General features: G+C 43.3%; 3 protein-coding genes across 3 annotated transcripts in view; 2 read left to right on the top strand and 1 right to left on the bottom strand.

Moving 5' to 3' along the window:
* The window catches only part of LOC118414216 (PHD and RING finger domain-containing protein 1-like), a 7618-nt gene extending 1387 nt beyond the window's left edge, over nt 1-6231 (top strand). The window contains exons 2-12 of the mRNA XM_035818101.1: nt 1089-1237; nt 1608-1811; nt 2215-2360; nt 2472-2555; nt 2945-3075; nt 3616-3695; nt 3945-4087; nt 4576-4777; nt 5283-5420; nt 5642-5750; nt 6078-6231. Coding sequence (XP_035673994.1) covers nt 1108-1237; nt 1608-1811; nt 2215-2360; nt 2472-2555; nt 2945-3075; nt 3616-3695; nt 3945-4087; nt 4576-4777; nt 5283-5420; nt 5642-5750; nt 6078-6210 — 1500 coding nt within the window. The 5' untranslated portion in view covers nt 1089-1107 and the 3' untranslated portion in view covers nt 6211-6231. The remainder of the gene's footprint in view (nt 1-1088; nt 1238-1607; nt 1812-2214; nt 2361-2471; nt 2556-2944; nt 3076-3615; nt 3696-3944; nt 4088-4575; nt 4778-5282; nt 5421-5641; nt 5751-6077) is intronic.
* A 122-nt stretch (nt 6232-6353) lies between these two features.
* Nucleotides 6354-12629, top strand: LOC118413552 (PHD and RING finger domain-containing protein 1-like). Its single transcript, XM_035817078.1, has 5 exons — nt 6354-6358; nt 6691-6836; nt 7166-10428; nt 10791-10922; nt 11381-12629. The coding sequence occupies exons 1-5, from the start codon at nt 6354-6356 to the stop codon at nt 11537-11539; spliced, it is 3705 nt and encodes a 1234-aa protein (XP_035672971.1). The 3' UTR covers nt 11540-12629.
* Nucleotides 12630-12729: 100 nt separating this feature from the next.
* LOC118414215 (serologically defined colon cancer antigen 8-like) lies at nt 12730-15353 on the bottom strand. Its single transcript, XM_035818100.1, has 2 exons — nt 15213-15353; nt 12730-14491 (listed from the first exon to the last, which is right to left on the bottom strand). The coding sequence occupies exon 2, from the start codon at nt 14432-14434 to the stop codon at nt 13145-13147; it is 1290 nt and encodes a 429-aa protein (XP_035673993.1). The 5' UTR covers nt 14435-14491; nt 15213-15353; the 3' UTR covers nt 12730-13144.
* Between the last annotated feature and the right edge of the window lie 676 nt (nt 15354-16029).

The raw sequence follows: 16029 nt of genomic DNA, 5'->3' as shown, positions 1-16029 counted from the left end.
GAGTTCTGTACATTTTCTGTATTAAGACAGTCAGCATTCATGTACGTTTGTAACATCACTGTTGTGTATGCAATTTCTTTTCTACTATCTGACAGAAGTTAATCTTTCCACACTATCTGTGCTAAAAGTTTCTGTCCATCATTGATGTCAGGCATATTTGAGAAATATTTTATGTTGCTGTTGCAATTTCACATGCAAAAAGTATTCTAACTAGATCTAGCCTGCTTTTCATGTGGGATTATGTCTCTTCAGGAATTGTAAATACCAATCAATGGAAGCTCAGGAGTACAAAGCATCAGAAGCATTGATTGTAAAAATCAATTTCTATGTGAATCAATTGGGATTGATTTAACATTCTTTGTCAAATATGCATTACCCTTCTGGTTTGAAACATAGACAATATTAGACATTCATAATTACAAAGATAAGTGTACATGACAGTTATTCACTTACATACAGTGTACTGTGTACCAGTTGGCATTTGAAACATGTTATTCTATTGTACTTCTAACAAATGGTAGACTACATCTAAATGCACATGACTAGCCTTTTGTTGTAATAAAGACAATGTGCATGTGAGAATTCAGAACACATTTAGACCACGGTTGATCAAAGGGTGAGATGTGTATTTGTAAGGATTTGGAAAATAGTTTAATTATTGTAAAGAACATTCTGTCTGTAGGCAAGTCTGAAGATTGCACCATTACACGTTACAGTGATTTTGAGAGTGAGAAAATCATTGTTGTGTGAAATGTCATTGCTATTTTCACACATACACATGCACACACACATGCATGTGCACACACACACCACCATCAGTCATCACCACCATTTATCTTGATGAGATCCTTGTACAAGGTACAGCTGTGATAACACAATGGAAAGAATATTTGTTTTTTTATTAGAGTTTTTATTATTATGATATGGAATTCATGTATTATTTCTTGTTACATCCTCATGCTTGTTTTAGTAGAGAACATTTTTACAGCTGTTTTGTTATTCAGAATAATTTCAATGTGTGTTAACTGAGGATTTTTGAAAGCCCAAAAGATTTGAAAATGGTAAAATTTAGTTCTGTCCCCGTACAGGTTATAAGGTTACTTCACAATGGATGACCAGGACAGCTCGTCAGAGGAGTTCCCCAGCCACGGCAGGAGGAAGGCTGGGCGTCAGAGTTTCCTGACAGATGACGTCTCAGAAGGGGAGTCAGATGGAGCAGTAGATTTGGAAGACGATGGTGAGATTCTTCGACTTATACAAAAAAGATGAACTAACAGCCTAGTGAGGCCATTCTATTGCTTATTTTTTGTAAGGGATATGTATTGCATATACCCCTGGTATGCAGTGTAACGTAAGATTAAAGTGAACTTTGTTTGAAATATCTGTAGGATTAACTTTAAGTTCTTAGTGTAACAAAGTCTGAAAGAAAGAAAATACTGTTCTGTAAGACTAACCGACTGCTGCCGACCCATGTCAGGGACCCTTCACTGCTTCAGCAGTATAATCAAATACTGGATACCACCACTACAACTACTGCTACATTATACAACATGTACCGAATGGCCAATGAATGGCCAATCTGTTAACATCATGTTTTACCTGTACAGAAGAGATGGAGGAAGATGAATCAGGCTCTGAGAGTGGTGAGGAAGACAGTGATGATGATGAGGAGGATGAGGACAGTGTTGATGATGATGAGGAGGAGGAGGACAGTGGGGAGGAAGAGGAAGGAAGTGAGGGAGAGGAAGATGAAGAAGAGGAGGAAGATGGACAGGCTGAGGAAGATGGACAAGAAGATGAGGAAGTGAATGGTAATCAAGGAGGCAGAATGTTTGTTGTCAGGAGAAGTCTAACAACTTTCCTGAAAGGGAGGGAAAGATATGAAAAAAGGAGGCAGGCATAATCATGGCAAAGATTTGAATTATAAATTTTGCAGAAATTTGAATGTATCGTGCTAGAAAAGTTGAGGCAACTTTCCTGATAGAGAAGGAAAGATAAGAAAAGGGAAGGAGGCATCATCAATGCAAATGCACCAGCTATATAAATTCAAGATTCCTTCAACAGTCTTTGCCTCTGGGTAGCACTGACAGTTTGCCCTTCACAGTTACTCCAAATAAAAGCTTTGCGAGAGAGAAGCGAGGACAAATTTATTTGCTTCTAGGAAGGAAATAAAGGCTGCAAGGAAAGTAGGTCAACAATTTGTTGTTTGTACAGGAAAAACAAATGCAACCAATGATGCAGTTGATGAGGAAGTGGAGAGCTGCCCCATCTGTCTGAATGAGTTTGAACTGCAGGAGGTCGGAACACCCGTGAACTGTCAACACAACTTCTGTATCGACTGTATTCTCGAGTGGTCTAAGGTATACATGCCATTTTTGTTTTTAAAAATCCATCCTATTCTTTCTGTAAAATTAGTGAAGAACTGTAAAGCTATGCTGTTGAATAACTATCATGGTGTATCTTACTTGCAGAATACAAATTCCTGTCCAGTTGACCGGAAACAGTTCAACACCGTTTTGGTACGACCCAAGTTGGGAGGCAAGGTCATCAAAAAGGTAAGAGGATCCAGTAAAATATGGCACATGGGAAATGGATTTGGATATTTCCTTGCAAGCACACATCAAATAATCGAAGAAGAATTTGTGGTAGAAGGGAAAGGAGGTTTTAGCAATGTTCTTAGTTTGCAACTGAAACAATTGTGTTGTACTGTACTAATACATTTGAAACTCATATATGCTGTGCCGTAGAAACTCATATATGCTGTGCTGTGGAGAGGTTGCCACAAAAATAAAACCACTACAAACATTTCAAGGTTTACAGTACAACTGTCTCAGTAAACCCTCCATCATTCCGTCCCTGATAGTTATACAACTTGCACTTCAAGTGAATTGGAAGTAATAGAAGAACCCTCCTAGACCCTGTTGCTGTTGCTATTTTTCCCCAGCTGAAGGTGAGTGATGTGAACCAGTTTGCGGATGCTGCAGAGGAGGAGGAGGAGGATAACACGTACTGCCAGGTGTGCCATCAGCCCACCAATGAGGACAGAATGCTGCTGTGTGACAGCTGTGATGCTGGGTGAGGAAAAAGGATTTCTGAGTGGGACACCTGTATCTACACACTTGTTTCTTTTAACACAGTCATTGTTGGATTGAGACAGGGAAATAACATTGTTCAGTTATACATGGCAACACTATTGTTGAGTCAGTAAGACATGACAATACCATTGTTTAAGTGTGAAATGGCACAACCATTATTAAGTAAGGAAATGGTAGCTCAATTGTTAGTCAGGTATAACAATCATGTTCTATAGAACACTTCTGCCTAGTTACCTTTTATGTGGATCTATAAGATACTTCAATGTCCACAACTGTGACATAGTAGGGTATTTGTTTTACTTACATGATGGGAAGGGTTTGGCTGCCAGAGGTCAGTATCACTTTGAAGTATGCACTTTTTTTGGTATAGAATAGAGAAGTTACTAGAAAAAAAGATGTTAACTTTCTGTTAGGTCATCTGAAACTTTGGTTTTAAACTCAAGCAAAACCACATTGAACTTGATACCTTGTCTGCATCGAGACCTTTGCTTAGAGGCCGACATCTCTTGTGTTTTTACAGATACCACATGGAGTGCCTTACTCCCCCTTTAGATGCTGTCCCTATTGAGGAATGGTTCTGTCCACACTGTGCCCCACCTGGTGAGATTGTCATACATGTCATGTTATTTGAAAACACAATTTATGTACTCATCCTAGACTTAGCTGAGTGTAAGAAGTATTGTATAAACATGCTTTTTGCCCAATGTGGATATCATACCCAGTCATAGATCTAAGTTGTTGTAAGACCACTGTCAGTACTTAGAGACCTACTGAATGAATAACAGAATTGTTTCAGTTTAAGATAGTCACATAGGCATACTTTTCATAACCTTAAACCTGTTGACACAGAGAGTTCTCACGAGGAGGAGGAGGTGGCACAAACAATACTGCTGCCTGTGCTGCCTGTTCGCCGGGCTATCGCACGCACCATGGCTAGCGAACGAGTCCGCGCGCGGGTGAGCCGCGTCCGAGCTGCCCGGTCAAGGGCACAGGTAACAACAGTTTTTAAGTCTTCAAACAACCAAATTCTAGTAGGCACTACAAGTACTTGAAAAGACAAAACAAACCTTCAATTTTCACAAAAATTTTCAGTAATTTATCAGTCTGTCATTAATTTGGCACATGCTAAACACAAGTATACAGCTATAAAACTAGAAATAGGGGGGCTCCTGGGTGCATCTGCTTATATAGATGTCAAAAGTTTTACGTTTGATTAGACACTAAGGCTGGGCAGTCTCCAGGATGCATCCTTCCGTCTTGGGATGTAACTTTGCTTGGTGGGACGGAAAATGATTTTGCCCCATCCATCCCAAAAATGACATGATACTGTTGAAAATGTACTTTTTAAGTTGACATATTAACCCAAAAAATTAACAACATTGGCTCCCAATCAAGAGTGGGCCAAAAAAAATTTAAACCTGGAGACAGCCCTGCGCTAAGGTATGGTTATTGTATTACTAATGGTGAATGACTCTCACAGCCATCAGGGCCGCGGTCAGCATCCCGCCGAGGCAGGGGGCGCTCCACCTCTGCCCGAGGACATAGCACGTCAAGGTCCACGTCACGAGGCAGGGGCAGGGGACGGGGGAGACGGCGTGGAACAACCCGACGGAAAACCACACGTTCACGGTCCACAACAACCACCAGGAAGCGGGGGACAAAGAGGAAGACGACCACAACTGGTATGTGTTACTTTACCAACCGGTCTGGGTATCAGGTAGTGGGAAAAGAAAGAAAGTGATCTCGATCCAATTTTAGCTCACTGAAGAACTAGTCTACCACTGGTTGTGACAGAGAGGACAGACGATATGTACAGTACTTACCGGTTCATTGTACCGGGGAAATTCCCTTAGCTCTTTTTGTCAAGCACAATAAACAGTGGACCACAGCTTAGCGTACCGTCCTAAGGACTGCAAACCTTTTTGGTGGCGTGCATGTCGGGCGAGCGACACAGCCGGAATTGAACTCACAGCTTCTAGTTCCAGAGGCAGGGCCACTAGCCACTGGACTACGCATGCTACCTACCCATACGCTTATGCGGCTATGCACTCTGTTGGGAGAAGTCCAGTTCCTAATACATTATTTCTTCAAGCTGCAATACCAACTAAAGCCAGAATGTGGAGCTTCTGCAAATTCTAGTCCAATTGGTCAATTATTTGTGTTTCCTTCCTTCATTCAACTATCTAGGAACAACAGTCAAGAGAAGGAGGAGAAAGAAGAGAAGGAAGGGAAGGAAGGTTAAGAGAGTGGTAGTGAAGAAGGAAACTCCCACATCTGTCAAGTCGCGACTGGCAGAGAGGCTGCAACTAGGGAGGCCCATACCAGGTACCTGCATGTTTGCATATTACACGAGGAAAATTTCTCTTCTGTCTAAGGTCAATATATACATGTAACCTGTCTCCATTTGAAGTTGTTCTTGAAGCTAACAGATCAAAGCACTTTCTTCTTGCTTTCATCGTTGCTTGCTGTTCCAAATTCTTTTCTCCAGCTGTCCATCTACCTGATATCTTAGTTTGACTCTCATTCTGGGACATGTTGTGTTGCAGGAAGTTCAGTTCCATCAGTGAAGAAGGCAGGCGACAGGAAAGCAGATTTTGTACAGAAGCCTCTGATGGTGTTTGGGGATCCCAACGGTCTGCACTGCTTTGAAGACAGGTATTTAGGGATGGAGCTTATATAAATAAACTACATTCCCGGTGACATATATCAAACAACGTCATAAAAGCTCTCAATCAATTTTGGGTTTATTTTTCTACGCAGCAATGTAAACTCAGGTATCCTGATCTTATCTAGCCTTTAGAATTCTACATCGCCATTGCAGGATTACTTCTTACATACACGTACATAAGTTATGAGGAAGAGGATATCATCCATTCTCTACGGGTTGAATCACTCAGCAACAAATTGTTGTGATGTTTGAAACTGCTCCATGTCGTAGCATCACATATCTAGAGTCTTTAAAGTTTGTGATGTTTTCCCCAGTGAGGGAACCTTCCCTGACGCTGCAGCTGTCCCTGTGACCAGCAGACACAGGCGTGCCCAGATGCTGTCTAAGTCTGCTCTCAGGTCACATCGACCTGTCAGGAGGGCCATGCCCATTGGAATAGCAAGGTGAGTGGTATGAATCATAATACAGTAGAAGCCAGTTAACTGCACAACGGATTACCACACACTTCTGTTGATTGCAGATGATCACAAAATCAAAAACCGGTGCAGTCAAGCTGGATAATTGCATTGTTGCACAGAATACACTGGCAAATGGGGTGTGCAATTAAACAACTTCTACTGCAGAAATGTTTGTACCTAAAACAGACAAGTCTAACCATTCAATTCATTACTGTAAAAATGTATAGAAAGCCAGGTTCTTATGGTATTTGAGTATAAACATTTGCCGTCTAAAAGGTCTCCGTGCTGCCTGACCACTGGACAATGTAGCCTATTGGAAGTTAAATAGCACAGTAAAAACTGCATGGTGCACAGAAGTGTGCAGGTGTTAGCTTGGAGATTTTCGGAGTGGCTGGGAGAAGATATGTTAACAGGAGTTGCCTATATGTTTGTATACCTGTCTGGACAATTGACAAAACTGTTCCTGCAGTGAGCTGGCGTCCTCTCCGACCCACGCAACCGCCGACGCGACCCTGGACATCCTTGGATCCATCTTTGCCGAGCAGGAGTTGCTACACGTGCCCAGCAGTGATGTCAGGATCAACAGGGACGGGACTCTCTCCTACGGCAGGACAGGTCAGAGTCGTACACAGCTGGATATACAGATGCCTCATCTTGTACCAGATTTACTCCAATATGTACCTGACCTAAGGAACTGCATGTTTCATGGTGCTCAGAGTCTATGTGTGGTAGCTTTTCTGAAGTCCAACCTTGACCAAGAATGTCGATACTTTTGATCCAGCATATTCTGCAGTGTATTAATTTGCATATCTAATTGCATATTATGATTAAGAATTGTACACAAGATGGAATAAGTAAACTACACACAGAGCAGTTAATTGAAAGTTTTTATCACAGAGGTACATGGTTTTCACTGTTCTTTCTTGTATTTTTTTGTACGACAGACACAAATGGTACTGCCACCACCAGCACCAACAGGGGGACTGTTCGGGCTGCACCCAGGGGGGAGCACAGACCCAACAGGGCGACTAACGGTGTCCCATCGAACCAGTCAGCCCTTGGATCTCCCCCGGAGTCTCAGGGTTCGGCGGGAACGTCGTCCTCAGGCCACAACAACCAAGGTTCCCAGCAAGGAGGCACAGCCTTTACTACATCACCCATCACTTCTGGGTCTTCAACTGCAACCTCTGGGTCATCTCAGGATGGGCAGCACCCATGGGGACCACTTGGTAACCAAGGAGCCACCTCCCTAACAACTGGTTGTCTTGGCAACGAGCCAAATAGTAACACCAGTGATGATGAAAAGGAGGAAGGGCCTTCAAAAAGAAAATCTGAGAGCATGGACTCTTTTAAGCCCCAACAGGATTCGAAAGACGAATCAAACAGTTCAGCAGAGGAAAGCAGTAGTAGGCTCTTCACACACTCACAAAGACAGTGGAAACCCATACAGATAAACATCAAGTCATCGTTGCCACACACAGATACGAGTCCAGTACAGGGCTCCGTTACAACTGACCTGCCTGACAGAGAGGAGCCACAGGAGGGTGCTGCCGGGATGGAGGACAAGCTGAACACATCCTCACACAGCTCTGGTGCTGAGGAGGAGTACAATCCCTTCTCCCCTACGGCCTCCCCTGATCACGGAGAGGAGGGTAGCGGGTCGGTGGAGTACAACCCCTTCAGTCCGACACCCGAGGAGGAGGATGAAGAACAGTCGAACCCGTCTCCCGAGTCAGAAACAAACAACAATGACCTCGCTGGTACGTCTAAGGAACCCTGGGAGGTGGAGGACAGCAATGACATGGCTGACATGGGTGGCTTGGATTTAGAACCAGCGGGGATGGACAGCCCTGGGGTAGACAGCTTGCACATCGATCTGGACAACTTGTCTACACAGATGGACAGAGAAGAGACAGAAGAGGAGGATGACACCACCGTTGCAGAGGGGAGCAGGGCGGAGGGGATGACTGAAGATGAGAGCATCGAGGACTTCCAATTCGAGGAGGAGCTGGATGAGTTTCCCCTGCAAAAAAGTCCTGAGACGTTTGCAATGTCTGCTAGCCCTGTAGCCATGGAGACTTTCGATACTGCAGCTGTAGAAACTCCCAATATTGAACCAACACAGCAGGTGGAGAGTAAAAAGTCTTCCAACACATCCAAATCCAGCAAAGCAGTATTAGACATGTTTTCAGGCCTGTCTCCAAACAAGGAACGGTCAGAAGGTAGCGCTGATGTAAACCAAGAGAAGCCAGCAGAGGCGGATTCCAAAAGGGAGGCACTGTATGAGGATGTTCTGGTGCTAGACTCGGGGGATGTGAACTCTGGCTTGGAGCTGCATGATGTAGAAAATGTAGAGAACGAGGCAGAGGAAAGACAATCTCAGCCTGTGGAAAGAAGAAGTGGAGATAAAGGTGATTCAGCACCTGCAGAGGTTAAGACAGAAGCAGCTACAGAAGGTGACAAGAATGTGTCTTACTTCACATCTCGTGTGACGCATGCTGAGAGGCCGACAAGCCAAGAAGGATGGGATTCTTCTGATGAAGACACACTAGACATAAGACCACTGCCAAACATCATGGACCTACCCAAGATTCCCAAGATACGACAGACAGTAACTACAAGCCGTGAAAAAGAGAAGGCAAAAGACAAGTCTTCATCGTATAAGGGGAAGAAAAGAAGAAGAGACTCAACAGTAGAAGGGCACCAAAAAGAACGCACAAAAGAGAAGAAAAGGGATAGGGAGAAGAGAAAAGACACCGGGGAACAGGCAAAGAAGCGTAAATCAGATGCTGAGGAAGATGTGTCGGTGAGTAACAGTAGTCGTAGGAAAAGGATGAAGGCAAAGCGCTCAAGCTCTCGCCGGCAGTCCAGAGAACGAGAGAAAAGAAGAGATGAAAGCCTCAGGGTAGACAGGTCTAGCTCTCTCGAGCAGGAGGGTGAGGGAAGGGCAGACAGATCACACAGAAGTTACAGGAGACATCGACAGGATAGCTCCAGCTCTGTAATAACTATTTCCAGTGGAGAGGAAAATTCCCCAGAAAGAACACGTAGGTCAAAATCCAAGGACAGGTCTCGGATACGCAGTCAGCATTCTTCTGCTCCATCCTCAAAGAGTAAAGGCAAGGAAGACAGAGAAAGGAGAAAGTACCACAAGGAAGGTAGAAGAGAAAAGAATGATAGTGATAAGTCTGACTGGTCCAGGGGATCGTCCAGAGATAGAAAGAAGGAGGAAAAGAAGAGGGAGAGAAAACATGAGGATGGTGATAGAAGATCAAAGGAGCGTAACAGCGGAAAAGGGAGGGAGCAGAGAAGATCTAAGGAAGGCTCTCCTCAAGAGTACAAAAAACCCAAGGAAAAGTCTCCAGAATACAAAAGGGAGGAAAGGCTGAGTGAACCTCCAAAATCAGACAGTAGGACATTGGCAGAAAAGATTGCAGAGAAAAATGAGAAGCTGTACAATTACGGCGACCATGACTACAGGAAAGCCAAAGACGATCAGAAGAAGGAGAAAGTTGAAAAGGTGAAGTCGGGAACGCTAATGGAGGAACTCAGAAAAGTAGGCAAGCCCCGTCTACAGTCTACCGTTCGAAAAGTCTCCAACGCGGAACAAGACGATGATGTCCTTCCATTCTCCAGTTTCCTGTCTCCAGGTGGTCTGGACAGGGACCACCGGTCCCGTGTGGAGAGAGAGGGACCTCGGACACCAGAGTACTCCAAACAGAAAAATGGAGACCAGTCACAGCCGGGCAGTAAGGATGAAGACAGCGATGAAGGTGACTCTGCTACGCTGTCTAGATTCTTGGTTCCGGGAGGAATGGACAAGGATCACCGAGGGGTGGACCAGGGGCAACTGTCCAACAGTAACAGCAGCTCGAGAGACGACCCTCGTGAGGAGAAGTTGTCGAGAGCCAGCGGAGAGAGGAGCAACCTTCCTGTGCTGGAGCCCCTCAGGCCGCCAGAGATCAAACCACAGCTGACGCTTCCCCAGTCCCTCCTCACCGTGCTGGGGGTCCTGACAGCACAGAAGCCAAACGCAGGCGTCCCTTCTGGCCCAGCCACGACAGGCACGGGTGGGGGGCAGCACACCGTGACGATCGAGGCCACGTCTCCGGAAGACGTGGAGATGAGGGATGTGGAGGAGTCTGGGAGGGATGACATGGATGAAAACATCGAGTCATCAGCTGTGGAGATGGACATCAAGGAAAAGGTGAGTCCAGCGCAAAGGTTATACATGGCTATGTTGTGGAGATAGAATACGAGCCAGAAATTACCTTTGAGGTACATGTTAATTCTTGGCCTACATACTACTGGAGGGGATAAAAATTGTAGGACAGGTGAAAGTCTTAAGATAAACATTTTGAACTGCAACTCTCACTAGAACCTGTCATAAAAGGCTTTAGATATGTGGGTTTTTTTTCATATATCTGTGGAATTGTCTTCAATGTTGTTGATGACCCTTTGATTTCACCCATGTATGGCAAGGTAATCCAGTTTAAGAACTCAAGACACCCCCTCATGATAAAGCCTGTTGTTGGATAAAAGCTTGTTCTGATGACTCCATGTTTACAGCAGATGTTGGAGAAGCTGAACCGTCAGGAGCGTGTGGCCGAGGAGGTCAAGCTCGCCCTCAAGCCGTTCTACCAGGCCAAGAAGGTGAACAAAGAGCAGTACAAGGAGATCCTGAAGAAATCAGTTGTACAGGTGAGCTGAGGATTCAAGCATTCAAAGTGACTTGTGCAGCATCTATCAGTTGAGAAAACAAGTATCTGCAGTAATCCAACATTTTGAATAGCTGTACTCCAATGCGTTTCATACAATCTCAAAAGCTTTTAGGATAGTTATGTTGATGAAGATTCGTCAAGCAACTGGATAGAGTTTGTAAACCGTAGGACATCTACTAATATCTTTTGTATCACTCACAAAAGGTAGTGGATGCTATCTAAAGCATCTGACCATTCTCAAAACCTATCCAGTTGTTTGAATGCTTGTCATGTGTATCTTAGGACAGTTATTTGAAACAATAACTAGGTCAGTTATCTCTGATACAGTAGTGATCTTTTTTAACTTCTTCCATACTGTTTGAGGTTGCAGGGTAATATAGTATGATCTAGTAAGTCTATTTGCCATGTATGACATTGTTCTGTGTTTCCCATTGTCAGGTCTGTCACACAAAAACTGGCAAGATTGATCCGGTGAAGATTCGCCGGCTGGTGCGTCAGTATGTGGAAAAATACCGCGCGATGGAGAAGTACCTTGCCAAAAAGAAGGGTTCGAGTTCCAGTCAGTCGGTACCCTGGTATAGGCAAGGCAGGAAGTGATCTGCTGGTGAACTCTGACCCTTACAAAGACTTACATTGATGATTACAAGGTCCTTTTTTGCCTCCTACAAAGTCACTTGGACCACTGAGACACGTTGAGAGATTCTGGCACAAATATGTACATAGACACAGCCGACACTGATCGTGTGCCAATACCGAATCCTAGGACTCATATCCCTGAAAAAGTGAACTTTCTGTACAGCACACCGTTGGATTACTTTCCAACATACATTGCAGAAGGAGTCTTTATTCTACATCATGTGGCATCAGTGTTCTGTTTCAATACTTTTTTCTAGAGTGAATCAGTGTTACCCATGCATAGCTGATTAGAAAATAGCATTGTAGTTTTTTTTAGAGCAAGTGTAAAGTCTTTTGAGATACAGTACATAATATTGCATTGTCTACACACCGTTATCTTGATGTACAAGAAAGTTACAAAAATTTAAAGCGTGGGGGGAAAGAGCTGGGGACGAGACTGGGGAAGTTTTGTTTGAAGGGTTTGCTCAAACACTTGGAATCCACCCAACTGAAGAACAGTGCAACAGTTTGAATGGGAGCTGCTACTGACGATCTGTAAACAGGTCATTATGGAGTAAATTATTAGAGTCAGTGAATTTTCTCTTTGGAACAACTTGTTGCTAACTTTAGAGCGTCACACCAAGAGAATGTAGACATACAACACTCCATTATATACTGATAACCACTGAATTTAGGAGGCAACAATGATTGTAATGCCTGTTTAAAACTGTAAATCTTGTTACATAGCATTGTTCAAGTTCTTTCAATGAATTCTGCTGAATGAAACTTGAACAACACAGAAATACAGTATAGATTACCATTTTCCCCTGCCCGAAACTGTGATCTGTCATTATTGCAGTGCGGAAGGAGTGAAGTCGAGGAAATTCTAATCATGACAGTCTTCATCACCAAGCAGGAAATTTTTAACAGTATAGAATACACAGAAATAAAGTGTGTATGCACTTGCTGACAGAAATGTTAGAAATGGATTGAAGAATACTGCAGAATGTAGAGGCATTAAACTTGGAATGTACGTTTGTATTGATTTCAGCATTCTACTATAAACTATCTTCAAAACAAATATGTTTTGTGTGATTTCTCCAGACTAACTTTTCACCACAGAGCTGCATCAAAGAACAGACTAGTAACTCAATACTTTGGACATCCAATCCTCGATTCCACATTGGTTTATTTCACAAATATACACAGACATATTACATGTAATTTCTATGTTGTGCTCACCACACATGTATCTAAATTTGTGGTTTCAGCATGTATGGCCTGCATGAGTACAAGTTGAAGGCAGTGCATATGTAGTAGAAATAAATCAGTATACTTAATGTGGCTACATATAACTACTTTAAATATGGCTTGTGACTTGAACATCATTTCTGCACAATGATGTAGATGAGAAGAAACTACCTTCAGTGAACTATTTCCTGTCACTCACATCATCAGTCCCTTAGTCAATCACATGCAGTATTTATTAATCACAACATTATTGCCCAAAAGAGGCCCTGAGATCCAATGTCCTATGTAACCATTGGTCCATTTTGAATGGAAACTATCTGGAACAGAAATTTGGCACTAGTTGCTCTGAGACTGAAACATCTTCCCGAACCGTCCTGTAAAGCTGGACCAGCCTTTTGATACTCTTCTGCTCTTGGTTTCTGATTGTTCTCCCTGGGAAGGAGAGTTAGTCTCTGTCCCAGGGCCGTCTGTAAGATTGTTGTCTTCTGCCTCAACAGCTTCTTCTGTGTCATCTTCGTCTGCATCTTTATCTGCATCAGCAAGAGGCAAACCTGCAGATGCTTTGTTTACATCTTCTTTCTCATTCTTGTGGTTACCATCTGACCTCTTGTTTATCTCCTGAACTTTGACTTCTGTTTGACCTTCATGTGACATCCTGCAGAGGTCGTCATGTAACTGCTGTTCCCTCTGCTCCATCCTTTCGATCAGTTTTGCCACATGCCCGTTGAATAGGGAGTGTATTCTCTCCATCTCTCCCAGCATCCAGTCCTTCCTCACCTCTGCTTCCAGGGCCATGGAGATGACAGTTCTGGAGACTGTTGAGTCCTCAGCTCCGTTTGTCACCTCAGCGGAGTGCAGCTCCTCCACAAAGTCACACATCATGTTAAACACACTCGACAACGAGTCCAACCCCTCATTTAACCTTGTTGACCTTTCTTCCTGCTCTTGTGCTATCGTTTTCTTCAAGGCGTCGAGTTCTGTGGAAAATTTCAACTTCCTTACTGCCGTATCTCTCATCTGACGTATCAGCTTGTCATGCCTCTCTTGAATAATCTTTCTGTCACTTTCTGCCTTCCTAAGCTGCATTTCAAGCTCCTTTTTGTGGCCTTCTTTCTCCAGCACAGCTTTTTGTTTAGCTTCAACTTTTTTATCCCCTTCCTTTATAGACTTCTGCATACCCTGCAGAATCAAGTCCCGAGCTTTCAGCATTTCTTTAAGGTTCGCAATTTCTTTGTCTTTGGGTGCAACACTCAGATGTGCTTGTCTGATCTCTTCATCTTTACTTTTCACACAGTTCTTCATGTCCTCTATAATGATGTCTTTAGCCCTCAGCCCCATGTCTCTTGACTGGAGTCTTTCTTGGTAGTTGATGCGCTCTTTCTCCAGTTGTTTGGTGAGCATGTGCAGCTCCATTTCCAGATCTTCCTTCTCCTTCATCAACTTTTCCACAATTTCCAGGTGTACCCTCGTGTGCTTCTCTGGAAACTGCTCCCCCGTGTAGCCATTTGCAGAAGTGCAGGTATTTCCCTGTTGACTGACCAAGTGTTGGACGGACGTGGCAGTACTGTCATCCTGTGGAGAAATTATGCCCACAGCAGGAATGGAGGTTTCATCCTCTGTGTCCATGGCAACAGTTTTACACGTTTTGGCTACTGGTTACACCCGTGTCTTGACTGCGGATGCCTGGAAAGCAACATATTGAACATATGACAAAGGTCACCATTTTTCCTTTCCATTATTATAAAGTACAAATCCTGGTGAGGTCAACAAACCAAAGAGCACCTAGCAGAAAAAGCACCAAGAGACCAGTCTAGCGGTGAAATAGACGTTAAACAAGGACAACAACAACAACACATGGTGAAGGCGATTATGCAATTTTTCCATCGGTAGGTTTATGTACAAGTGGTGTAATCAGACACAATCCCTCAAGAAACAAGCAAATAAAATCATCAAACTAGAGCTGCTTGTTGAGTCAAAACAAATATTTGATCGATTTTCGACAAGGCAACCTGCCCCCCCCCCCTCTCCAAAATGCAGAATTAGCGCGATAACTTACATCCACATACAGACTTCAACAATAATTATTCAGAGATGTGACTTCAAAATGAGCTACAGGGTGCAAAAATCTTTATATCTATCTCCGATCTATGGTTAACTGTTTTGAGGCCATGTTTACCAAGCTTCAACACTAGATAAGATGAGAGGACACCGTTAGTTGTCTGGCCCCTCCCACCCTTTCTCGGAAGTCGCCCGAATCCCGCTTCTCAGACCCTCCTTGGTCCGCAATGACGGCAGTTTCACACAAACGACAAACACATTAATCACCCTTACTGGTGTAGGTTCCTTCCAGGTGTGTTAAGTTCTAGAAATGTAGGAAAATCCTGTCGAACCTTGTCGAACTTACCTTGTACACCGCGCATTCCACCACTTTGCTTAGTCCATTATGATATAGGGCGTAAAATGAAAATAAACAAAAAATAAACATAAACAATAACTTTGAAATCATCAAAAGGTTAATATTGCTTTAAGTATACCACTGTATGATCAAATACAAATGCACTGCATCTGTAGAGGGTGTGTGTTATACGGAGCTCTTTTCTTTGTATTGATACAAAAAAAGAAATGTTACATGTGACCCCCTCAAAATAATGGTCTGCTCCATCCGTCCGCTCTCATGTGATCGAACATCCTGTGATCACGTGCTGTGGTGCTAGGGGGCGCGGTTCTGACGTCATGATAACTGGGTCGTTCACGGTCAATCGATCAACGATGAAACATGGCACGTACATGTATACAATATCACGATAAGCGGTAAATTGACAAATGTATGATTATTCGCTCTTCAATCAAAGAAACCATGCAGGTGTATGGAGTTACTACCAGAAAACAGGTGCTTACGAAGAAATTGGGAAAAGGCAAATCAAGGAAAGGTGCAATATTAAAGTTTTTCCCACTCTCTTCCTCACACAAATCTAGCATCCTTCCTGAGTTTTTTTTTTTTTCACGGGATACAAATATGTACATGAGAGTACTTTATGATACACAGTAACAACTTCCAGAAAATCGCATTATGAATCCCATGCTCATTTCAGCGCGTTCAGTTCATATCAGTTCAGTTCAACCCCGAGTTTCTTTTTTTTTTTTAATTTTGGTGCAATGTAGTTATATGTAGTTAGATTCCTATTTAACTTGGAGATCCGGTTCAGTATTGACACCAACAA

The sequence above is a fragment of the Branchiostoma floridae genome, chromosome 4, assembly GCF_000003815.2.
Source record: "Branchiostoma floridae strain S238N-H82 chromosome 4, Bfl_VNyyK, whole genome shotgun sequence".
Classification (NCBI taxonomy): Eukaryota; Metazoa; Chordata; class Leptocardii; order Amphioxiformes; family Branchiostomatidae; genus Branchiostoma; species Branchiostoma floridae.
This window is presented reverse-complemented; position numbering and strand designations above follow the sequence as displayed.